Source organism: Thunnus albacares, chromosome 8 (assembly GCF_914725855.1).
Source record: "Thunnus albacares chromosome 8, fThuAlb1.1, whole genome shotgun sequence".
NCBI lineage: Eukaryota > Metazoa > Chordata > Actinopteri > Scombriformes > Scombridae > Thunnus > Thunnus albacares.
The window spans coordinates 2848331-2875650 of NC_058113.1; the positions used below are offsets into that span (position 1 = coordinate 2848331).

The 27320-nt window shown below is 39.2% G+C and overlaps 1 protein-coding gene across 1 annotated transcript in view; it reads left to right on the forward strand.

Moving 5' to 3' along the window:
- Positions 1-27320, forward strand: part of ascc3 (activating signal cointegrator 1 complex subunit 3) — a 175498-nt gene that overhangs the window by 92852 nt on the left and 55326 nt on the right. The window contains exons 12-19 of the mRNA XM_044358139.1: positions 1361-1537; positions 2212-2283; positions 7076-7210; positions 21088-21279; positions 22990-23214; positions 24762-24881; positions 25067-25231; positions 26644-26730. Of these exons, the coding sequence (XP_044214074.1) occupies positions 1361-1537; positions 2212-2283; positions 7076-7210; positions 21088-21279; positions 22990-23214; positions 24762-24881; positions 25067-25231; positions 26644-26730 (1173 nt within the window). The remainder of the gene's footprint in view (positions 1-1360; positions 1538-2211; positions 2284-7075; positions 7211-21087; positions 21280-22989; positions 23215-24761; positions 24882-25066; positions 25232-26643; positions 26731-27320) is intronic.

Sequence of the window (27320 nt, forward strand, 5' to 3'; positions counted from 1 at the left end):
CAAACCCCCGTCTCCTTTAACAACCCCCACCTTCTAATTTTCTCTCCTATCACCCACGTTGATACACAACATATTGAATTTTCTTCAAGTTTCAAAGACAAAATCAACACATAACAGTACATGAGTGAGATCATTTATTTTGAAAAAACAAAAAAATCGAAAAACACAGGCCCCAAAACCACACTACCTAATAAGCTCATGTTTTCTGAATTTGATTTCCTTTTTCACTTTCCTCCATTGAGGTTTTGTCTCAGCTTTTGTTGACATACAGACTTATCCACTGTACCATCTGTGTTTTTTTTTTTTTTTTAAATCTTTTTGTGGCCTTTACTGTATAAATCAGGTTTGGGCTCGTCTGTATATCCACCTCATCGTATCATCAGTGTGTTAGTTCACAGATACGCAATATCATGCGGCAATGGGTGGCACACCCATGGTCTTTATTGCTTACTGTAGCTATCGCTGTGTCAAAGAGACTCAGCTGTGGCCTTAAGCATGTACCATAAATTCTTTTATTATTAGCCGGGGCCTTTATCTGAACAGTAACTTCCACAACTCAAAGGGCTTAATATATCCTTTTTTCCTTGTAGGCTTTTAATGTGAAACATCTGCAGGAGGTGTTGAGTTTCATAGAGAGTAGCTTAACAGCAGCAGAAAAACACAACAAAGTAGAAGTAATTGGAAATAACTGATGAATGAAAACACTATTTCTATTAAAAAAAGAGGGACTCAGAGCAGGAGAGTGGTGAGTAAGGAATGACTCTTTATCAACAAAATTAGAGCTGTGGAAATGATGCTGAATTCACCATGTGAGCTCTTACAGCAGAGGTACATCCAGCTGTTTTCCCTCTGTCAGATGTGCAAAAGTACCATCATACAGTGGCAAGTAAAAATACTATTGCACTGTCACAGCAGAATGATGAGGATTCTAATACAATAAGAATTACTTTAAATAGTATGATTCCCAAAAATAATAAATAAATAGGCCTACAATAAACAATAAATTAAATTGGCATAGGCATCAGCAATTGGTGATAGTCGTTTGGCACAACCCTGGTGCACATCACATGATTATGATTTCTATGATTTAGAGTCCCATTGGTGCAGAATCATAAACATTGTCAAGGTAGGTATTTTAAGTTGTGTAACTTAAGCCCCCTCACTGCAGATATTTTTTTTTTTGCTTTTAACCCTGCCTAAATGGCTGTTTCTTATGCTTCATCTCATCGCAAATAATTTATCCCTCAAAGCTGAAAGGTTATTTTAGGAGCAGATTCCATACAATTGCAACTTTTCCTGCTGCCAGGATAAATGCATAGAGTTTAGTGTAACTTTGACACTGTTGTTGTCTGATGGTCAGGTGGAGTCCACCCAGAGTATGATCAGGATCCTGGGACTGTCAGCTACTCTGCCCAACTACCTGGATGTGGCCTCCTTCCTACATGTCAACCCATATATTGGCCTCTTTTTCTTCGACAGTCGCTTCAGACCAGTGCCCCTCGGACAGACCTTTGTTGGCATCAAATCCACCAACAAGGTAACAAACACTGATAGGTATATTTACAAACCAGTGCATACCTGGTTGATTTATATATGTAATTTTGTTCCTAAGGCAATGTAGCAGCTCTGACAAAGATGTTTTAACTAGATAAATGCATCTAAAAAGACTTAACTACATTGCAGGGCATCACTTTGGCTTTTATCATCAGTGGAAACTAGAAAGTAGAGTGAGACTGATGCACCAGAATGGGCGATATTATTGCAGATATATCCATATCGGTGTATGACAGCTGTGTTCAGAAATTACATATGTTAAAGGTATTGACCAAAACAATTCTTAACAAAAGGTCAAAAGTGTTTACAAGGCTTTCGATCACGTCTCGTGGCCTTCTTCAGCAAATGGTGTTGCTCAGTATGGATTGAAGGAATCACTGCATAGCCAGAATTATTATTGTTTCCTTATTTAGTTCATGCAGTGTTGTGCTCTAGCTCAATCCCCGATATATCTTAGTAGAGGTTCAGCTGCAGGGTAATAAAAGTTGATATTTATGGACAAACTTCAATAAGACCGTTAACAGGGTAAGGACAGTATAGAGGTTACCACTGTATGTCCCTGAGATTCATCAAATGAAATGTATTAAATTCTGAGATAAAATGTTGCAGTCATGACTTAAGTTAAATTGCTCATTGTGAATTTTCTGTCCTGCTCAGATCCAGCAGCTTCATGACATGGAGGAGGTTTGTTACAATAAAGTTCTGGAGCAGGTTAAAGCCGGTCATCAGGTAAGGGATCTCTTTTATGTTTGACCACAAAAAGTTGCATTTAAAGGACATGTATCATGTGCATTTCCAGGTATTTTTATTCTGGGGCTCCACTGGAATATCTTTGCATGATTTATATTAAAAAAAACTCCTTATTTATCTTAAACTGGCCCTTTATGCAGCTCCTCAGTTCAGCCTCTGTCTGAAACAGGCCGTTTTAACTTCTGTCTCTTTAAGGCCACGCTCCTAAAGAGCTCAGTCTGTTCTGATTGGCTGCTTCTCAGAAGCTGCCCCATGGCAGACGTCTAGTGGTTCCAGAGGCTACATAAACAAAGTTGTAGTAGGATTTCACTTTTTTTTCTCGTTCATTACTTGAAATGGAAACTTCTCAAATACATCCATACATGTTCGAGCCAATCTGATCCAAAATATGTGAGTGAACAACGTGATCAACCCACTGACCCAACAAAGGTTACGGAACAGACAGGAACAATCTGATGTCATTATGAGGAGGAAGTAGAAGTGACGTTTCAAACAAAGCATTCAGAGCAGGTTGAAGCACTGGCATTTTTTACATATATTGACCTTGGGTTTTGCAACTTTGACCATGTTTAACACATCTGACCCCATAACAGTATAAAAATAACAGAAAATCCCCAAAAGCATATGTCCCCTTTAACTTGAAACTATGCCCATGTATACACATTGTAAGCTAGGCTGATCGTCTTCCAACTCGCTACTTAATGGGTTTGATATTCAGGGTTCCTGCAGAGCCTTAAAAAGTCTTAATCCATCTTAAAATATTATTTAGTGATTCAAGGTCTAAACGTGTCTTAAAATGGATAGATATTGTAATGTTTCCAAAAAGACTGAGGATAAACCCGTATAATTATATTTGATAAACACCTGCAAACGTGTTGTCAGTTATCCAACAACTAGAGGAAGCGAGAGAGTCCAAACAGCAGTATACTGCAAAAATAAAAACAACAAGTGCCCTCTCGCAGAGCTACCACAGCTTACATGTTGAAGAATAACAGACCTGCACCTATACACCTAGGGTCATTATGTATATATTCATTATTCCTCTTATGACCTGCGGGCAAGGCAGCCATGTCTGGACATGCAAAAACAACATCTAAATGCAAGTTGGATGGAGCGAGATGTGAAGTTTGTTTACCCAGGAAACCTCCCAATTCAGCAAAACTTAGGTATTTTTTATTTCAGCTGTCACGCTTTCAGATATTTCTGTTTACTTGTAAGATTAATTTGACTGGAATGGTGTCATTCTTCTAAACAAAAGGAGGTATAGTATAGCACTCCATGGTTTGATTAAAATGTCACTGACAAAACAGCTGTTCTAACCATAAACGATTGAGATTCTATAAAATCACATCAAATTATGTAGAAATGCTTTTGGAGTGATCGTTGCACTGTATAGTCTATAATTTCAAGGTAAAGAGGGATGTAACTGTTTGCACCCATCCACTGTTGATATTCAGCATTAGCCATCTCTTGTGTTATATTCATTATACCATTTAATGTAATGTCAGACACATAGTCAGAACCACATAGGCTGTGGTTAGACTTGTATAGTTTCAAGGGTAACAATGGAAACAATTCAGGGCAACAATTCAGCACTAGTGGTAGTTACATCACTTGCAGGTTGTGTAGCCTAATTGAAAATTAAAAAGAAAATTGACAAACATAGACATAAACAACCAACCACTGGTATTGGTGAATGTAGGCCTATTTTCTTTTTTAAATATATAGACCTGTAGCCTAAACAATGTGTTTATGTATAGGCCAAGAATTTTACTATTGGCAGCATTGCATCCCTAATTAACAACATTGTATACTGTATTGTGTTTTTTTGCCATGGAAATATTATTATATTGTACATGTATTAAAAAAAGTCTTAAAAGTCATTAAATTTGAAGTTGAGTATTGTGCAGATACCCTAGATATTGATCTTCTCATCTTACTCTTGTGAATAAGTAAATTTCCCAAAATGTTGAACAGTTCCGTTAAAGACTGTATCAAGTAGTATTACATCAGTTCATCCTTCTGTATGACAGGAGCTTGCACCATGAATTGATAAATTGCTGAGCCATGTTATAAACACCTTGCCTTCAATCCTGGACACTACAAGTCTGTTTCAGTTCAGTTTCATGTGGGTCTTTCATTGGTCCTTCTTTTTCTGACTCTGCTATTGCTGCCTTGAGATTTATTTATTTATGTTTTGTTAATTTGTGTCTGGAATCTGAACTCAGTCTATTAGTCCCATAAATGAGAGCGGGGCACATTGCTTTGACTATAGCTATTCCCACTGAATAATTCCCCTGCTCCTTAAATTGAGGTAATTTGCCTTATTCAGTGCTCTCATTGAAACCTGTATGCCTCAGATACTTTAGCTGCTGTGACCTTTCCTTATCAAGGTTTTAAATTCCCCTCACGATTAAATGTCCTGAAAACAAATGATTCTACCTTTACAAGACCGTGTTCAGTCTAATTATTTTTTACCTCAAACATCACTGTATTCTTTTATGATTTTACTAAAACTGCCACTGTTAAATGTTTGGACAATGACCCGAGGAGGCACACAGCGATGTTGGTAGCATCCGAATAAAGTACATCTTTTATACAACTCCTATTTCCCTTGAAAATATTTCTCTGAACTTTTTCATGAATAGGAACTCCTGCAGTAAATATTTTTTGTGAACCTTTTGGAATGAACACCTGCTATCTAAAGTCTCTGAAGTCCTTATCTCCCCAGGTGTTGTCCCCCCCCACCTCACCCCCCCCCCCCCCCCCCCCCCCACACCTTTCCTTCCCTTTCCTTCCTCCATCCACCCACCACCACCCTCCACTCATTCTGCTTCCACTCCACCAGCCTCAGAAGGCCTATTGGGAACATGAGAGTTGTGAATTCAGACTTCATCGTTTAGCTCCCATCTGCTACAGGAGTTGAGCTCCCTGTTGAGCATGGTTGTTATCCTGTCTGCATCATTTTATTGCAAGTGCATACACACACTTTTTCTTGCTTTTTTTTTTTTTTTCTCCATTGCCCATTCTTTCCCTCAGAGACACACTTCATATGAACCTTTCTGTAGCCCTTGAGAAATTGTAAACCAACTTGATTCTCCTGCACCACTGACAACTTTCTTATCTCCTTGGCTGAAATGATACAATGGTCCGGTCTGGCTCGTAGGTTGAGGCCACTGAGGCCACAGCTCAGCCGAGGAGGCGTCTTTTTCGCTCAATATTAACTTGTCAAGAAGTGTCTGTGACATATATTAATTTAATCTGGGAGGATCTGATGGATGAAATTTCCTTTATGATTTTCTCACCGCCCTCCTGCTGGAAAGCATGCTGCCAGAGAAGTTTAATAAGCTGAGAAGCCAGCGGTTACTGCCGACAATGCTTCCACACAGCTCAGCGGTGCTGATAAAACACCTTCAATAAATAACATTTGCTGCAGTGGTCTCTTCGGACCCAGTATGCTTGGAGCATACACACAGCTGGTCGCAGCCATGCAATATTGTATGGTCTAATAATATATTTCAGTTAGGGATTTCATGATCAAGTTTTTTACTAAATGTTGATTAAGTTTGTATCTGACACAGTGAAATAACAGGTGTAGTGTACTGTACCAAATATGGCATACTTCATTTTTAACATGCTTCATGATCCAAATACTGATGGTCCGGGTTCACTCAAATCATAGGTGTAATATGAATAAAAGCATAACTGGGAAAAAGCAACTCCTGAAATATGAAGTTACGTGATCAGCCACAGAGAAGAGGTATCACTCTGTTGGAGTTGTGGGAACTTCAAAAACACTACTTGAAATTGTACAGAGGTGTTACAGAGTTGAGTATCCTCCCTCATGATCTTTGGTCGTGTACAGACACCGGCTCCAGAGAGCACTGTAACCAGACAACAGACAGATTTAATTTTGGCTTGCCATCAAGTTACTCACAGAATTAACATTAATTAGTGACAGCTTATTTGACCTGCTGCCAGTGAAAGCGACCGTCATTGCTGGCCATAAACGAGAAGCTGCCACCTGACTGTTTTCCACACCGCTCCAGAGAGGAGAGATAAGACACATGATGAAAGATTTGTCAGCATCAGAGTCCAGCAAATATGTGTATTTTGCCATTTTGCAATGTCAGAACTCAGTCGCGCATGCCAGTGCAGCCTTAATTTTCACTCATCCGTGCAGGGAAAAGCTTGCACTGTAGGCTGTCGAAAAGCAGAGCAGCACTACAGTACCAGCAGGGTGAGGTGGACAAAACACAGTAGAGTACAGTGACAAAAGAATCAATATTATTTTATATTTTATATATGCCCAGATTGCCTCCATACCAATCCTTAGGATCAGCCCAGGACAAGTCAAAGTCCAATACTAAAAAGTCCAAAAATTACCATAGAAGAAGAGGACAAAGAAGCCTACAGTGTGCATATAAAGTCAAAATGATTGCTCAGAGATAGACATGTGATGAGCAGTAAGACTGGCACCACTCAACTAATCAAGTAGTAGAATAATATAACCTTATTTATTATTATTTGCCAGACAACATTTGGTGTCTTGCCTGAACAGCAAATGAGAGACTATCTTTGGAGAATTGCTGTTCGTCCCTCCAGTAAAGTTGAATTCACCTGGAGAAGCTATGACAAGGAACAGAGAAGCTCTTGGTGGATCTACACCTTATTAATGCACTTAATGAAGAATGAAGAAGAAATATGCTGAATGGTGTGCTCATGTGATGATGTTGTGAACCTCTTCACCTTGTATCTCTGTCCATCTTAGGTGATGGTGTTCGTCCATGCTCGTAACGCCACAGTGAAGACGGCCATGGGGCTGATTGAGATGGCGAAGAACCACGGGGAAACGTGCTTCTTTCAACCAGAGCAGGGCCCAGACTACGGCCAGTGTGAAAAACAGGTAGAAAAGCATTCAACAATCTCTATTTCTCTGTTTAGTGTTGTCAGGTTAGGTTAACCCGTTGTCGCTAACTTCGGAGCTAACCCCCTTCACTTTTCCAGCAGATGGGGAAATAACAGACGAGACTTTTCTTGAGAAGCTGCAGCATTTATGAACTGAAACCCTCTTGCCTGTACTGTACATTTACTGGCAGATTGACAACTTACTGCTAACCTTTTCCTCTGCTCCACCCACATTCACCATCACTTTTCTGCCGCTTACTCTCTTACTTAACCACTCATTCACTTATGCACTGCCCTGTTCCTTAGAAGGAGCTACGCTACCAGGAGTTTCCCAGGCAATGACACAGACGTTGACTCATGTTTTGAAACAGCTCTGCTCAGAGGCTCCCACACTATTGATTTCCAAATGAATGGGTATTTAACATTATTTTTGGCATTTAAAAAAACATTTTTTGGCCTGGTGGGGGTTCTTGTTGGCCTGGCGGCCTGCCAGGCCTGTACAATTATAGGGAGAATACTGGCTTTTCATCTGAGATTGCAGCACAGCTGGCTGAGACAACACTTTTCAGAGGTTATGGTGTTTACCACTAACTTGCCACACTGTGATCGGAGAATCAAGATATATCAGCCTCTAGTTTATCAATTTTCACCATTCTTTCTTTCAGTCAGTCCCTTAACAATACCAAGAGCCAGAACAAGTGCAATACTGTATCACTGGACTTTTAAAGTTGAAAATGATGTCCGTATAAACTCATAATTGTAGAAAGTAATTAAAGATGTAGCCAAATGTTTCAAGGCATAAAATACAAATAATACAAATACTGTATGTTAGAAGAGATCCTTGTTCTTCTTGACTTAGCAATTATGAATGTTTTTTTCAATTTTTATTTATGCAGCCAGTGTTCCTGGGACTAATCTGCTCTACATTTTTACATTTTTTACACACATTCACACTTGGAGCCATGCAGTGTGTGGTCCTGGGAGTTGAACTGCCAACCTCACAAAAAGACCAATAGGTTCAGATTAAAGAAGAGAGCACTGGATTTCCTGATCCACATCCTATCATCACTTAACTTTATACAACATGGGTGTGGTTCTATATTGCGTGTGTGCAGGCATGAGAGCGGAACAGCAATTTTGAGTGTGTGTGTGTGTAATTAATGGTCTCTGTGCTGTGAGAGTACACAGAGGTGGAGCTATATTCTCCCTCAGAGGACGGTCAGTCAGACTCCAAGTCCCATATTTAAATCTCTTGCAACAGAAGGCAGAGTGATAAATTTAGTAACCTTTTCCTTCGTTCCCTGGGGCTGAGCCAAGATTGATGCGTCTCTAATCTTCCCTCTATTTAAATGGGATATGTATACAAATCAGATCACTTTTCATGCTTTCTAAAACTGGAAATAGAGACAAGAGATTACGTCAGGGGACTAAAAATGGTGCGTTGTGGCCTGGTTAGTCTTTGAAACAGTACTTTAAAAGCAATTGTGCAACTGTTCCTACAATATATGTTCATAAATTAATCCCGTTATATATGCACTAACTGTACATTAATTCACTTGCTCTTCTGCCTGTGTCCCAATATAATGAGTATTATCCACTCCATTAGTCCATCTTTGAGTGTTTGTTGGTCCGGTCTGCTCTGGTGAAGGAAGGGGCATCAGGCTGATTCCACTCTAAGCCCACACAGAGATAATGCACTGCATATTTGCAATCTGGAAATTGCCCCACATTAATATTTATAGGTGTTTTTTAATCTCCAATATGCATATGCAGTGAAATAAGCACCTCTAAGCACCTCTAAGGTCAGTCATATAATTTAGCGTTTATTTATCCAGCTTTAAAAGTCAGAAGTGATTCCACTATATTTTCCTCTCTCCTAATGTTATTTAATTGGCTTTATCTCGGGGGTTGGAGAGGCTGTCAATCAAGCTTAGATATCTTAATGCACCCGCTCAAATCAATTCTTGTTAAATACAGTGTTTGGTGAGCGGGTGATTATAAAGTACTGTTTAGTTAAAGAGTGAAAACATTCAGAAAACACTCTCCAAAGGGGCATTTTACAAAACAGTCCTACAGACCTGCTTTTGGTGGGTGGGAGAGGATTCTTTGGTTATACTATCTCTGTCATTTACAGTTCACATCAGAACCTTGGGGGATACATCTTTAGAGTATTGGTGTTGATTGATTACATGTGCTTAATGTCAGCAACACTGAAACACTCAGTAAAAATTAACACACACACACATCTTGATATAAATGCAAGTTTTCTTATTATAGACATATAGATCAAGTTAGCATGTTTAATGCTGCCCTCTTTGCCAGGTCTCTCTTGATAAAGATTTTAATCTCAATGAACCATTGACCAGGTTAATCAAAGAAAAGTAAAATATAAGATTTTTTATTATAACAAGAGGACATATTTGTTATAAGACCATCAGGTTTCCTAAAATCTGGGGTAATATACAGTTCATGTAAAACTAATCAGCAATAGCATTTGTGTTTGGTTAGAAACGTAATGCTGCCCAGAAATAATTTTATCGCTATAATGAAAAAATTCTGTTGAATTTCCAATCTAATGAACATAACATTCACTGTAATTATAGTGTAATTACTGTAAGTGAACTGCTAGCACTGTTTGCCTACTGAGAGACAGTAGTGTTTATGGTGTGTGTTAAATTGCGTGTTTAAATGTTAATTGTTGCCTAATGCTCGACAACTTGACTGCTTGAGGAGGCAAAAATTGAAATCATCAGAAACAAAGATCTTAAAGGGGACTTGAAACCAGCATGTTTTGTTAAAACCACAGATATGACAAATTTATTTTCATAATTTCTAGCTAGCTATCTAGCTAACACTCTGCCATTTTGGAGTGACACCATTGTCTATGTACGGGGTTGGTTGGTTCCTTTGGATAGTGAAGACAGTGAAGCATTTCTATGCTCTTATCTTTTTAATGTCTAGTTTCTATTCTGGTCTTTACTTTGATTTTCTATTTTTACTAGGTGCTGTAATAGTTACTAATACTAGTTCTTAGAGACTGATCAACTGACAGAATCTAAAATGTATGTTCAGTAAAAGGCAAAAGCTAGAGTGCTACTGCTACTACTATTGGTTCATTAGTATTATGGACATGTTTGTCATGAATAAAACCATTGCAGTAGTGAGCAGGTAGAGCACACATTGGCCAATCAAAAATGCTGATTTAGTTGTAAGACAATTCCAGGATGGTAAAAAAAAAAACAGAACAACAAGTCAGGCCTCAAACAGTTTCCTGGATGGATTGTCAGACGATCAAGACTTAAACGATAATTTACTACGGTGGCCCTGAGAGCTCAACACACTGTAGCTTAAGAAAACACATGCAAATAAACAAAACACAAGTGAATTCAGAACACATCTTCAATTTGACAACACATATGCAGCATTTAGAAAACCTGCTGCAAATTTAGACAACACAACACAATACAGACAACACAACAGAAGTGTTTACAGAGGACACTTAAAAATGATGAACACATCTGGAAATACTTCTTGTTGCCATGGTTTGTAACTCATGATGTTATTGAAGTTCATTCATCAGTGGTGTTGCAGATGTGTTCATAACTTTTAGGTGTCCTCTGGAAACACTTGTGTTGTGTTGTCTGTAATGTGTTGGTGTTGGTAATGTTATAAGCAGTGAAATTGAAAACAGATGGAGCAACTTAAGCCTTTAGTCTGTTGGTCCAGTGAACCACTGGTTTGCCCGACTCAAAGGTCTTCTCCTCTATGTGATCTTCCTCCAAAAAATGTTGACTGCAAACCCTGCGGTCAGTGCCCATCAGAGGGCTCTCTCTCTTCAATTGCGATAGCCAGCACAGCAGTGGCCTACTGTTCTCTGTTTCAGTGGCAGTTTATGAAAATGGACTGTTTTGTCCTTGGCTTTGACCTGATAAAACTCATTTGGACATCTAGGAGCAATACAATAGTGGCCTCCTTTTTGTCTTTTCCTGTGTTGTGGCTCCCCAGTCGCCATCTTTCACTGTCACTATCGGTGTATGTGTGGAACTCAGCCAGTCCAGCCAGCCCAGTGACAGTTTATAGTGGTGTGAGATAGTGGCACCCTTGCCATGAAAAATGCAGCTTCTATTTTCTTTTATATGTTTATATATTTGTCATTTTTGTTATATAATTGTTGATTAGAGTGGAAATCCTTATTGTAAATTATGTTAACTTCATTGACTGCTTCATATCCACTTTAAAACAAGAAGAAAATCAGCCTATCACTCCTTCATGTGTTCATCGCTTAATCCCACTGGAAGAATAGGCAAATAATTGCTTTAGGTGAAAAGAGGAAGGGAATGGAAAAATTAGTATTTTTTAATTATTTTGTCTACACTAAATTTTTCTACACAACTCAATAAACAAAATTGGACTTTGCAGATGTTGATGATATGGCTAGTGATCTAACCAAACCTGATATGTTTAAAAAAAACTTAAAAACATGTCAATAAGTCACACTGTTGCACTGGGCAACATGTTCCTTCATTACCAGAAATGCTATTTGCTACCAGAAATACTCACTATTTAATAGCAGTAAATGTGGATTCATCCACCGCTGAAAATAGTCCCCAACAAATGCGCTATTTCCTCCTGTTTGAGGACTGTTTGCTGAAAACTACAGTGACCAGCTGTTACAGGAATTTATTGAGCCTTTTTTAAACATGAAACTGTTTGTGAGGTGTTTTTTAAAGATGTACATCTTCAATCAGAATCAATGAGCTTGGGCCTGAGTGTCACACTCTGGATAGGGAGGTCAGAAAGCGTGGACATGAAGGAACACATTAACCGGGGAAATGATGTTGCTCATTGATGTGTTTTCAATAGCACAGAGGAATAAGATATATCAGACTTTGATACACACACAATACTTGTTAGTGGATCAATTCGTTGTTGGTTTGGCTCTGCACATGCGATTTCTTGACAAAGAGAGAAATCACTGATATCACTAGTTTCATCATTTAAACTGTTCATATACTGTGCAGTTTGACTCTGGGTTTGAAATTAATCTCTACTTAGTATTAAAAAGGTATTAAAACAACAATATCATAATATATAAATCATAAGTAAACATGGATTTGAGGCTACAAATATGTATGATGTCCTGGGGAATGTAAAGAAGAAGCAAGATAACAGTGAGCATGTAAAGCGTATCGTATCGTCGCCGTGTGCAGGAAACCTCTGCTATAAAGCTCTCCCCAGAGAGAACTGTATGTGAGAGCCCGTTTGACTTTCATTTGCTCCAACTCTGACAATCCAGCTTCTACCTTCCTATCCCCGCTCTTCCCTTCACCTCCCTGTCTCCCCCGCTTTTTAATATCCAGTTCTCAGAGATGAAACCATACAGCTGCTTGCAGAGGAGAAAGGCATTCTACTGTGGAGGTTAAGAGACACCTTGTGGTCCCATGGGTCCATTACACAAATGGTTTTTACAGACCTGTCATGGGTTAGTAAGGGCTGTGAAGAAATACCTTTAACACCAGCTTATGGTTGAGATGGTGGACATTCATGGCATGCTGTAGTAAAGATTTATCTGTTGACGTCAGGCTGCACGGCGTTTAAGAAACCACTGTTAAATTGCTTATGATTTAACAGCAGAGATAGACAGTGCAGATGTGCTGATGATACACCTTTTCTTTGCTTGTCAGGACGTCTTTTTCTTTAAACTCTCCATCTCTGTGGTCTTCAGATGTGCAGCTTTCATGTCATTTTGTTTGACAAGATACACCGATGCGGACACACTGATGCTTGTGAGTGCGAAGCCTCCAGGGACTCCACAGCAACACCAGAGAAGGCTCATTAATGTCTCTGTTTGCTTTCATTTGCTGCTATTTTTACAAGTCTAGTCCACCACCGGTCCTTTCATTGTGTCAGATCCGTGACAGCCTGTCACCGTGCCAAAGCAGCTCCCCAGTACACTGATCATCAACAATGAGCCACAGCTCAAAGGCTGGTGGAAATAGGAATGACACAGTGGAGTGATAAACACACGTACAACAAAAATACTGCTGTAAATAGAAACACAGCTTTGTAAAATAGTGGGACAGTGTGGAGAAAAGTCTGAGTACTTCTCCATCCAGTCTGATGATTCTGGTATTATGGCTCATCTGCAGTGTCTTTGCCTCAGGGAGCGGCCTTGCATGTTATCATGGTAGTGCATAGCAAGTCCATTTTCCTCTTTAATTGCTTCTTCATCAGCATTAAAACAGCTGACTGGAGTTTTAACTGTCCTGCTGTGCCACCCACCAAGTTTAAGAACAAAAGACTGGTACATACTCATGCACACAAATATGACCTCCACTGTTACTCTAGATATTCAGACTATGTTAAACTTTAAAATTAACCTCCAGAAATATTTAGACTCTGGTGGCTAGGTCGCATTCTGGTTGCAGCACGGCTCTGTCATGATTCTACTGGAAGGGTTTCAGAAGTGGAGCAATCTGCTCTTCACCAGACAAGATTGTTTTGACTTGTTTTGCCAACATTTTGTGTTTTTTGACATAATGAAAACACGTTTGCAGCTCATTTATGATTGCTATGGTAACAGATACTCCGTGACTACACTTTACTCAATTCAGTCACTGTAGGCAGCATGCTGTCTGTCTTTATTTTGTATCTGTATATCCTAATATACACTGTATATTAGTAGAGAGAAACTGTAGCGTTCCTACTTCTGCTTCATAGACTTTGTTTGAGAAATAACATGAATAATTAAAGTAGGTCTGCTATAAGCACGTAAAGTGAATAACATGCCATGTTTCTTTAAATATTTATTTAATGTCAATTATCAAAAAACACAGGCGTTTATATACATTCACTAATGAATTTCACGTTTTAGAGATGCAAGCTGCTCTGGCAAAAAATAGAGCTGGTGCATAAAGATAGTAAAGTGGAGACGTGTGCGGCATGTGAGGCACTCTGCAGCATACATCCGGTGGCCATCTGGGGTAAGGGAGATATTTACAAAAGGCTGGTCTACACAGGACATGTTTCAAATGTGTTTTTCAGTCATCTGTCTCAGGCATGTCTGATCTAACAGATACACTTCTATTTTAATCATTTGTCTACACTGGCCTCATAAAAGCTTGTGTTTTACTTGCATTCAAGTCTATTTTGCTCCGTTTTATGCACGTAACTAGAGTCATAATGTGTTGGCCTCTTAACACTGCCAAAACACAGGTGATCTACACAACTAATGCACCTGAACGCATCCTGTGTAGACAGAGGACTGAAGCTGCTGCTGCTGCTGCTGCTACTGCTGCAGCTGCTGTGTAGGTCACCCTTTCATGGGTTTCAACGCAGCCTGACAGTGCATAAGAATTGTCAGCCTTCTTTTGTTGCTAAACAGCCACATTTTGTTTGCCTGGTACCATATAACTGGAAACCAGCAGCACCACTGAAACACTGCATGTTTGGGCTCATGTAAAATATATTTTAAAGCATTCATGTTAAGAGGCACAAATTATAGAACAAGAGAGTGGAAATTTAAACAAATAGCTACTGCAACTGATTTATCATTTCCAGCTTACCACTGTGGCTGAGGAAATTGCATCAGAAATTCTGGGAAAGCAGGTGTAAAATCTACAACGTTTTATAGAAAAGACCCGAAGGGAGAACTGACTATAGCCTGGTTCATTTTTTGTTTTTATTGAATCAGTTATCTTTTTTTGAGCAGACATTAAGCCATTTAACTAATATTTTCTCTCATATTACCTTAGTCATGCAAAAAGAATGCACTATTGCAGCTCTAAATGTGTCTTCAAACAATATTCCATGTTCAGAAGCATAGAACATTTTCTTTTGAACTCCATTGCTCTCTAGACGTGTGAAAAATGGGTCGTAAATAGCCGAGCATCAGATCTTATATAGCAACACTTCATGCAGATCAGATGGAATACACTGTGCTCTACATCTAGTCTTATTAATACCTTGATGAATTGATAAATTGCAGTGGCACAAAGTTTTTGCAGGCCTGACAGTGATTTTAGGTAGACATAGTAAGTGTCCCTCTTACATGGAGCTAAAACTGAATGTGATATTAAGAGATAGAGGCAGATCATGATAGAAAAGTGGGCTAGAGTGGGTGGAAGTGGAAACTCATCCACCCACTCTCTCCTGCCTATCCAGCATTAACAGTCAGCCTCTCAGAGCACCAAACATTATGACTATAAAGGGCCACTAAGTGAAATCAACAATTAGCCATTCTGCCTCAATTTAACAAAATAAATGAGTATTTCTGGTGCTGATGGGAGTCTGTGCTGGTTGTGATGCTGTGAAACAGAAGCCCTCGATGTTCCCATCTTCACCACAGAGCCCAGGTATCATTTGCCACATTTTGGTGTGATTTTACACTTTGAAATCTCAGCTTTGAAGTTGTGATGTGCTGCAAAAAATACTGATGCTTCCACATTTCTAAAAATGCAGTTGCCTCTGTCCTGCACACTGTTACATAAAGGATCAGAGATCTATGAGTCCCAAATTAAATCCTCAAAAATGTAAAACCAGTTAGTTACACCTTGATCTATCTTGTGGCCCTTGTAGAGAGTTTGACAGCCTCTTGAATAGTTTATTTCAGCTCTGGTGTTAGCTGATGTTCTTTGTAAGCTCCAACCATGATAGACGGTGAGTAGAGCTGGCAGGTGGCTGTCCGTGGACAGAGTGAGCTCTGCAGCAGGAGCAACAGCGAGCGGCAGGGCCTAATGGGACCTGATCAGGAGCTTAGGTCACTGCCATCTCAAATACAGCCATGGCACAGCAGACATCAGCGCTAACTCACCTTAGATTAGAGGCTGGAAGCATGGCTGTAACACACTCTGACACCTCAAAGCAAAGCCTCAGCCGTAGCATTTCAATTACCTCCCTTCCCCGACTCACATGGATCTCACCAGCACAGTGCACAAGCCGGCCCTGAGGACTGGTTTTCAGACATATATCGCTTTAGACGGCGTAGAAGGGTTGCTTTTTGTTTTATTACGTCATTTTTGTTGGATGGTCATCTGAATAAAATCACTATACAAAGCATAGAACTAGAAGTGGAAGGGTACCAGCATAACAAATCCACTTCCACATCCATAGTTAGGTGAGGATGGCATAGGCTAGACTTGTGAAGGCTTCAAACAAACTGGGTCGTACAAAGTGCCATCTGTCCATGTCTTAAGGCAAAACTGTTTATACCTGAGGGTGAGACACCATGAATTGTGCACACTTGTGTAACAGCACACACTTCCAGTTATTCATTTTTAAAACTGAATCAATTTGGCCTGCAATAAAGGTACACTAACTAAAGTCAGTTAAGGCAGCACATTGACTGGGGCTCCTGGCTGTTGCTGTTGCAATCTAGTTGTTCATAAGTGTAATTCCTAAGAAACTGGTATGTCCTGTCAATAAGGGCGAAAAATCAGAAAATGCTCATATACTTTTTTCTTTAACTTAGTTTTTATTGTTTTCATGTAAATGAGAAGACAAGAGATAACAATAGTTTAGATTTAACATAACAATCCCTTCCCACTACCCTGACAGCAACAACTAGACTATCACAACAGATGAAATACACATACCTAAAGCTTAACAAAACTCACACAAAACGAAAAATATAATAATGAAAATAAATAAATAAAAGGAGGAAAGGTGATGTCTCTGGAAGTTGGTATGAGGTTGGGGGGAAAGTCAAGTGTGAGTTAGATTTGTTGAATTAGTAGAGGAGTGAGCTCATCGGCACTGAGAGAGGAGAAGATAGAAATAAATGCGTCCCAAATAAAATGAAACATCTCTGCCTTGCTTTATCATGTATCATTAAATCTCTCATCCAGTGCATATGAGAAGGTGGTTGAGTTGACTTCCAGCCCATGAGAATCAACCGTTTGGTTATTAGGGTGGAGAAGACCAGAGCATCTTTCTGGGAGTTACTTACTTTTGGGTGAGAGGCCAAGGAGAGCAATGAGTGGGGAAGGGTCAATGATTGCTTAATGCTTTAGAAATAGAGTCAAAATTGACTTCCAGAAGGTAAATGGTGTGGGGCAAAGCCAAAACATGTGCATCAATGTAGCTGGAGCCTGCTTGCGTCTATTACATAAGGGGTCGATGTCAGGTTTCATTTTAGACAGCCTGACCTTGGTCTAGTATATTTGATTAATGAGCTTAAGTTGGATAAGACTGTGACGTGCGCAGATAGAGGAGGAATGGATTCTGTCTAAAATTTCATTCCACTCTTCATCGTGAAATTCACAGTATAAATCAGTCTCCCACTGCTGTCTTACTGATAGGTCTTGAGATGGTGTGAAGTTTGTGATAAGGTCATATAGATGGGAAACAACCCTTTTGTTGTGGACACTGGTCTCCAGTACTTACCAGTAATTACCTAGCAGATTTTGGGAGGAAGCAATGAAAAATCTTTCCTTGCAATGCCACAAATATGAAAGTTTTGATAAGTTGAGTTTTGGGGAGTTTGAATTTCAGGGACAATTGAGAGAAAAAAAGCAAACATTTTATCTATATACAGATATTCAAATGCTGTAATACCTCTCTCATGCTACATCCCAAAGGTATTGTCATTCAGAAACGGAGAAAAATGGGGTTTTTGTCACAGGGAGAGACTTTTGGAATTGCTTGAATTCTGTAGTGGCATTTAAACTGTTTCCATACATACAAAATTTAGAAGGGCGAGCCTCCCTGATGCTTTTGGCATCTGTAAGAGTGTCTCTTGTATTCTAACAGGGCCTTGTTCCATATAAAGGAAGAAATGGTTTGGTCTAATGTTTTAAAAATAGACTTGGGAATGAAGATTGGGACCGTCTGGAAAAGATAGAGAAATTTGTGCAGCACATCATTTTTACTGAGGTAACATGACCTGTAAGAGATGGGGAGAGAGGACCAATGAGCAAAGTTGAGTCTAGCGCACTCTAGAGTAGAAATAAAATTCTTTTTATATAAATCTGCAAATTGTTGTGTAATTCTAACTCCAAAGTATTTAAACTCATTTTGACCCAGTTTGAATGGGGCAGCTGACAGGGGAAGTCCTTGACAGCAACATTTAGAGATGACAGTTCACTCTTGCTCATATTTAGTTTGTAACAAGAAACGGTAACAAACTATTCAATACAGTAGAGAACTCAAGGCAGCAATGTGGCTGATTCTGGTAAAGTAAAGTATGACATCGTCAACATATGAGGAGATTTTTTGCTCCAGTCCCTCCCAGTGATACCCAAGATCATGTTGTCCGTGCAGATAGCTGGAGATAAAGGTCACCCTTGCCTGGTCCCTTGTTGCAGTTCAAAATAAGGAGAGGAGACATCATTAGTGCGAAGGAAGGCTAGGGGAGATGTATACAGAAGCTTGACCCAGGAGATAAAGCCCCTCGCCAAGACCAAATCTATGCAAAGTGGTAAAGAGATAATCCCATTTGATGCAGTCAAATGCTTTTTTCACATCAAGAAGGGCCAGGATCTCCCTCGACCCTGGAATGGAAGGTGAATGAATATATGTTTAATACTTGTCTAATATTGAAGAAAGACATTCTGTTTTTAATAAAAACCTATCTCATCATTGTGGATTAGCTTTGGTAGGATGGACTCCAGTCTTCGAGCTAGAACCTTAACCAGGACATTGGCATCAGCTGGGCACAGACTTATGGGCCTGAAGCTGCCGCTATCAAGTAGATCCTTGTCCTTCTTTGGAATCAAAGAGATAGAGGCTTGATGGAGGGACTGTGGCAATGTACAGGTTTTAAGGGCTTTATTGTACATGTCAAGCATGGATTTCACCAGGATATTTGAGAAGGTTTTAAAAAACACAATGGGGAACCCATTGGGTCCTGGGGACTTGCCACTCTGCATAGACCTGATGCCCTGGGTTACTTCATATAAGGAGAGAGGTTGATCAAGTTGGGACTTAGTGTCCTGGCTGATGGAGGGGATAGGTAGGTTGCCAAGAAATGCAACCTACGCAGAGACTGATCTGCAGAAGATTCTGAAAGTTTTGAAACAGTTATTGATATCAGAGGTATTGGTAAGGACATCTTGTTGGGGGAATCTGATCTGGAGGATAGAATTGTGTGCATATTGCGGTCTTAGTTGTAGAACTAGAAGTTTGTCGGGTTTATCTCCAAATTCAGAGTATGTTTTCTGAGATTTGTGCAGTAGTTGAACTGCCATATTAGTGAGTGAAGGCCTTTTCTTATACAATTCTGGGTTAGGATAAGTTTCATATTGTTTGTCGAGTTTTAGGACATCAGTAATCCCAGCAGCCTGGATTTACGTGGTTTACTGTCATATGAAGTATGAGAGATGATCTTGCCTAGGGCAAACTCCTTCACTGAGTCCCAGATAGAATATGGTGACATAACAGGAGAAGAGTTGATCTCCAAAAACATGTTGATATGCTCAGAAAGAGAGTGAATGTATTCACTGTTGAACAGCAGGAGGGGATTCAGTCACCAGATACTTTGAGTCATTGGCTTCTCTGAAAAATAGATGCTTAACAATAGTGGACAATGGTCAGATATAGTGATATTTTCATATAAGCAGGCTTTAATTTTAGACTAAGTGGTCAATGAAAAAATAATCGATTCTTGAATGAAAGTGATGAATGGCGTAAAAGAATGAATATTAATATGCAGTGAGGTGAGAAAAGCACCATGCATCTGAGATACTGAAATCATTAAAGAAGGCTTATCCCTTGTTTTTAAAGCCAGTGAGAAATATATTTTGTTTGGAAGACTTTTTGGTCAAATAGAGATAGAAGCATTCCTCAAAACAGTCAGTTTACAAAGGATTGTTATTGTTGCCCTCATTGCAACATTTTAAGCCCAGATTTGGACTGTAAGACAGCCTGTGGAGGGACATTTTAGAAATGTGCTATTTCACATGTATAAAGGGAATCGGTTATTTAGCTGTTAGTAATGGCTAATATCAATATTAGCCAACACTGAAGTAAGAAAAGCACCTTCTCCAGTACAAATAATTATTTTAAAAGGCTTATCCCAAATTGGACGATTGTTTTCCACTTTACTTAAACCATTGTATTATTTTCACCTCATGGAAGAAAAACTTGCATTGCACTCGTGTGACATTTTACCTGTGTTCAGTCAGACAGCAGTGGAGCTGCAATTGGTTACTTAAAGTCTCAATCCTCCACCTTTATCCACAAGGTTTGCATACAAATTCAGAGGTCCATTGTAACACAAACACTCAGTCAGTGTGTGCGAGGCAGACAGCTGCCGGCAGTAATGGGCTTTCTCTTTGCGGTGAAGAGGCCTGGTGGGTGCTGACCTCCATTTAGATACCCAGAGAGAGAGGTAAAGCTTTATGATGAGGACTCCCCTCAATCCCGGCCAGGTCACAGCCCTGCTGTCAGTCACCAGCACACATTTCAATCTGACTGTCTGTGTGTGTGGTCGCTAGCTGCAGATCCATTGGAATCTACAGTGAGTCAATACTAGTGCATTTTATTATAACCCACCTCAATAGCTCTGATGATTAATGCTGCCTTTGTGAAGCTTATTGTGTTAAATTTTTGTTAAGATTTCTGACAGTTGCTGATTCAACTATAATTTATGGGCCTCTTGCACATTGTCATGTTCTTGGTCCAGAGTGCATTATATTCTGAGATGTTTATGTTATTGTTGCTGTTACTCTTTCAAAATATAACAGCAACAGTAATAACTCAGGTCAATTTCTGTGAGGGTTCTCTTGTTTCTCTGCAGTCAAACATTATATTGGATCTGGGCTTACTTCCCTGTTTTGACACTCAAAAACCCTGTGCTCGTTGCTTTCCCTCACACTCCCTCAAGCACTTTTCTTTTCTTATGTTTTACAAACTGACCTGTCTTACAACCTCTTTCAGATCCAGCGCTCCAGAAACAAGCAGATGAAGGAGATGTTTCCCGAAGGTTTTGGGATCCACCATGCTGGCATGCTGCGGTCTGACCGTAGCCTGATGGAGAGCATGTTCTCCAAAGGACACCTGAAGGTGCTGGTCTGCACCGCCACCCTGGCCTGGGGAGTGAACCTGCCAGCCCATGCTGTTATCATCAAGGTTCTTACTATTTGACTTTCTTTGTTTTGCTTTCTTGCATTTTAGTTGTCTTGCTTTGTCTTTTGCTCCTTTAAACATGAAGCAAACACTGAAATAATAAGAGCCTTAAGGTGGCTTCTGCAATTTTACCTGATTTTGAGGCAAAATCTAGTTTTAATACCTATGATGCCTATGAAGTTTAAATACATATCATATCTTCATTTTACTTAATATCATGCTTACATAGTGTATATTCTTCAATACATTTTTATGTAATAAAATTATCAAAAATTAACCAAAACTAACTAACCAAAAGGGGGAGTGCAATATGGTTCTGCTGTGGATGTATTTTGAGAACTTAATAACAGACTCCAAGCGGCACCCATTCATTCCATTGAAAGTTGCTCTTTCACCATATAAGCAGAAAAAGGTTTCCCTCTTCTATATGCTTCAGTCGGTTACATATTGTGTAGCCCACTGCAAATGTGCATTAGTGTCTCTGTTCTTGGCCCTGCCTGGTCAGCCCATAGACTTTATATTGAGATGACACCACCCATACAAAAATAGCTTTTCTAGGCTCTGGGAAAGTTTAACAAATATAATATGTTCATGGTTTAGAAATTCATAATACAAAGAGTTATAACTGATCCTGTGTGGTTTTAGAGATGTCTCTTTTATTATGGTGTTCTATGGGAAAATGCTTTTTGGGCTGCAGGGGATTTTGATGTTACAGTTGGCCAGCAGGACATATTGACAGCCAGGTTACCTCCCTGTGCGTTATCCAGCTCTCTGTAATACATCTCTAGGGTCCATGCCTAATTTTTGCCCTATGAGACCCTAGTGGGTGAATTTGTCGATATGCTCTTTTAGTCAAACGCCTCCTTTTTCCTGAAGCAGAGCTTAGCAATAAAATGAAGACTTTAAATTTTAATATAAAATTGTAAAAGTGGTGGTATGTAAGAAACTGATAATAAATAGTCGAGTTTTAAATGTTAGCTGAAACTGTATCAGCACTAAATCTGTTCAAGTCTGTGTCAAAATCTTACATGCAGATGTCTCATCCATGATGGTAGCCTTTTTAACATCTGTACAATTACAGTAGCATTAGTTTATGTTAACATTTTTAGCTAGTAAAGTAGTTTGTCTGTCGCATATGAAGAAACCTATTTACGGCTGTGGCGTAAGAAGTACAGCATGTTGTCCACCAATCAGAAGATCGGTGGTTCGATCCCTGGCTCCTCTAGTCCACATGTCAAAGTGTCCTTGGTCATGATACTGAATCCCAAACTGCTCCCGAAGGCTGTGCCATCAGTGTGTGAGTGTGTGTGTGAATGGGTGAATGTGGCATGTAGTGTAAAGCGCTTTGAGTGGTCAGTAGACTAGAAAGGCGCTGTATAAATGCAGTCCATTTACCATTATGACCATGCATGTCATTATAAAGTGAATATCGAAAAACTATTTTTTTTTTTGGATGACAGATAAAATGTTGAATGAATTTAACTTAAAATGTCATAACATTGTCTATAAATGGTTTACATATCAATTACTGAGCTCTTTCATCGATATTGGACTGCAGGGGAAATGCCATGTGTAACAGTGACTTTGTAACTTTTACTCTACATACATCTAAAACAAGCTGCTTGTTATTTGAACACAATCAGGTATTCACAAAAATGTTTTCACTTGCATGTTTCCAGTCCTTGAATGCATTTTTTATTTTGTGTGTGACAGGGCACACAGATCTATGATGCCAAGCGCGGTGCCCTGGTGGATCTGGGCATCCTGGACGTCATGCAGATCTTTGGACGTGCAGGTCGTCCCCAGTTCGACAAGTACGGTGAGGGCACCATCATCACCACCCATGACAAGCTGAGTCATTACCTGACCCTGCTCACCCAGCAGAACCCTATCGAGAGTCAGTTCCTGGACAGCCTGGCAGACAACCTGAACGCTGAGGTCAGTCTCACTCAGTCTCACTCAGTCCTTTGGAAAAACTTATTCATAAACAACATAAAGGCATTCATGGAAAAGAAAGATGTGAATGTATTTTTTTAACTGTTAGCTTTTTCTGCATCAGGAAGTGAAACAAAATTCAGTCAAATCTTGACTGACTTAACTGGAGCAAGTTTCAACAGGTTTCATCATCCTGTATGATATAGGTGGTTACTTAATTACACAAGTTCACTGTGAAATGAAGACCTATGTGTGAGAAAATGTCCCAGAGCATTCTGCATTGCTGTCTATCCCTGATTTAAGGATCGATTCACAATTTTCCAAATCTCAGTTGGCCATATGAAAGATGATACAGGTTTTTCTTACTGTAATCATTCCTCCTGTTCATACCGGACATTAAGAGATTCCTTCATTATTCACTTTCAATGTAAAGTGATGGAGGAATCCACAGTTTTAGTGTTGTGTAAATATGTATTCCAAAGTTTATTTTAAGCTAATATGAGTCTTCAGCAGTCTGAGACAAATCAAGTGGATATCTTCTGTCTGTTAAGTACAAAATTCCTTTTTGTTTCCTTGGACAGTGTTTCCAGTAACAAAAAGAGGGAAATTTGTACTAAAAAGACTGTAACTTTGGAAGATTTCCGCTTAATTCGTCTAACTCAGTGGTTTTCAAAGTCTGAGACTGTGGGCCTCCCTTCAGACAAATCTCGGGAAAAGGCACCCCCTCCACACCCCTCCCCCCAGTTTACTTGCTTAGTTTCACTCAATTCCTAGATGCCTATGGGATCATGATTATGTTATTTGATCCCATAGACACTCAACAATTGAGCCAAAATAGCCTGATATTGCTCTTCCACATACTTCCACATACTTCAGACTACACCAAATACATAAAAAATGTCTGTCTGAAGAATCTTCTGATTCTGAGAAGATGGGAAAAACCGTAAAATTCCCCCAAACTACTGTATCTCTGAACTATCTTTTTAAGCAAATCACACACATTTAGGCTATTCTATGCAATCTCCTTTTAATAACTAATGTAATAACTAATGTAATAGTTTTTCACTTCCATTCATTGAGCCTCCCTTGCAACTGTTTGGAGCTTCAGATAAACTTTGGGATATATTTTGACACAATACGAGGTCTGTGGACTTTGAAAAAGAGTGGCACTCGAATGATAATTGAAAAAGTAAGTCTCACCTCATGATCATTTTTGTTTTATTCATAAGTGAAATCTGCTGATGTGTGTGATCTGAAGGACTCATTCTGTAAATCAACAAAGAGCAGAAAAACAATTGCTACTTGTACACCAGAAAAAAGAAAGAAAATAAATAAACATACAAGTAATAAATAACATGAAATAAATGTAATGTTTATGCCTGTTAACATTGTGGTCCAAAGTGTGTTGTACTGTTAAGATGTCTGGCAGCGTAGTAGATGTTTTGTTTTTAGGCTGCAGGTTTATCAAGTGTCCACTAGATGGAGACAGAGACCAGTGATGCTAGTGACAGTGTCTGAGGAGTGTTTCTCTCTCTCTCCTGCTGCTGCAGATTGCTCTGGGCACAGTCACCAACGTGGAGGAGGCAGTGAAGTGGCTCAGTTATACTTACCTCTACGTTCGTATGAGGGCCAACCCACTGGTATATGGCATCAACCACAAGGCTTTTCAGGTTGGTGGTCTAGTGTTATCTCTTTTATTCTATATGTCTAATTTTCTTACCTTAAGCAAAAATCTGGTCAGGATTTTTTGAGTGTGTACATTTGTAACAGTAGAAACAAATACATAATAAACATTTGAATCCTGTGTGATTGAATGTAATTTGTGGATTCAAACAAAAGATGTCAAATTTTTCAGATGGATCCCTCCTTAGAGCTGTACAGGAAGGAGCTGGTGGTGGAGTCAGGCAGGAAGTTGGACAAGGCCAGGATGATCCGCTTTGAGGAGCGCACCGGCTACTTTGCCTCCACTGACCTGGGCAGGACCTCTAGCCACTTCTACATCAGATACAACACCATAGAGGTAGACAGGGTTGCACCACATCACTGGAACACTTATTCAGCCGGAGTTTCTCAGTGTTAGACCCATAAACATTACTCTAAGCCGATACTTAAGTTATACTTAAAATGTCAAGACTGTTAAAAACTAACTCCCAGTTCCACTATGAGTGATGTTTTATTACAATAGGTAACATAACAGTATACTGTATGTCACACTGGCTAATCTGTGTAGTGTTGAAAGTCTCTCAACATAATAGAGAAAAGCCAGTTCAGAATCCAATTATTGCAGGAAAGGGGATTACAGGAGCTTGTCAAACTCTGTGAGAAAGAAGCACGAAGAATATGTATTCATTACAGCAATCTCTACTTACAAATACAACATTTTATTCCAAAAATCATACAAGCAGGAAATTCTTACACAGGCAATGCCAGATAGATTCCTTTCTCTCCTCTGTTTACAATTTGCTGATGATACAGGTTACATTATAGAAGACAATGGCAGACTCTTGTAGTACATCATATAGAAGATAATAGATAGGATCACTCACTATTCATTTAAATGACTACACAGGTTGCAATATAGACTGTTATTTAGAGGAAGTATTAGATGTAGCACAGAAATTGGTACGTATGCACACATGTTTTGGAAATGTGCAAGGATACAGGCATTTTGGAGAGAAGTCAAATATATAGTGATCACCTTGATTGCATATGATTTAAAGTTTTCAGCCCTTCCATGTATATCAGCAACAAATATGGATGATGCAAAAAATATCCATAATGCAAAACTGTCAAGAAAGACCATTCTCAATTTTTTGATTGTTTAAGATGGATCATTGTATGGAGTGTTAATAATATTACCTTTGGAGAAGCTGACCTACACTCTACATGATGATATCAAAGCATTCATTAAGGTTTGGTCAGTAGACCCTTCTGGGCTGGTACTCCCACTAACAGTGTGGGACTAACAGACCCAGAATTATGATTATTAATTATTTTGAATGTCATCCATTCTAACCCTTATGAGGAAAAACGAATGATTGGTATCTATGACACTGCTCCTCATGCAGTGTTACTCAGATGTACTGTGTCTGATGCAGATAAAGTTGGATCAGAAGTAGCTGTATTATAGATTAAGTTTGCTTGGATCAAAATCTCTCATACTGACCCTCTCCTGTTGGTTAGACTAGTATGTGGTTAAATACTGTGGATATGGATGTGAGTGTATTTTTCCATGTAGTTCTTTTATCACACTGTAACCTTATAAATGTGATCACCTTATGTGTGTTGCCACATGTATCTGAGTTATAGTGCTAAATTCTTGTGCATTTACACCCTATTTAACATGTATCACTGTATGAGACAGAACGACTTGTCATTATCAAAACTTTTTTACATTAACCACTTATATTTCTTCTCCCTCCACTTGTGAAGACGTTCAATGAACATTTCAACTCCCAGCGAACAGAAGCCGACATCCTCAGTATTGTGTCTAAGGCAGAGGAGTTTGAACAGCTCAAGGTGAGAGGGCATCAAACATAATCTACTGCTAAGGCTGTCAACATCATATCAACATCTGGTCTGAAAATCTAACAATAGCTTAAATAGCTTTGTATCTCTTGTCCAAATGTGTTGTAAGCATCACAGCAGAGCCATGTTTAAACAACATAACAATCTCTATCTATTCTGATCATACTGTACTAAAGGGCTGAGTAGCTCACCTGTAATACAAGAACAATGCTGCTGCTTACATTCCATGTCTTTTATATGGATCATGGTGAGAATGCTGACGTTTTGCCTGAGGTCTAGAGGCTGTAGGTTTTTTTAGCATAATATCATGTATGTCGTCATTAAGTGCATTTTTAAAAATATTTTACTTTGTTCTTAAAAATAAGTTAGCCAGCCACAAACTCTTAGAGTTGAAATTGCTAACTAATTGAGTAAGTAAAAGTTTGCCTTTCATCAGTTTCCCTTTTGAAAATCAGTGTTAGCTGATTAACAAATAGGACGCCTGCTTTTGTCTGCTTCTGTCAGATACCAAGGACTTGCTTTTTCAAAAATAACTGAGAATAAATACATTTATAAATAAAAGTAAATTTGCCACCCTATGC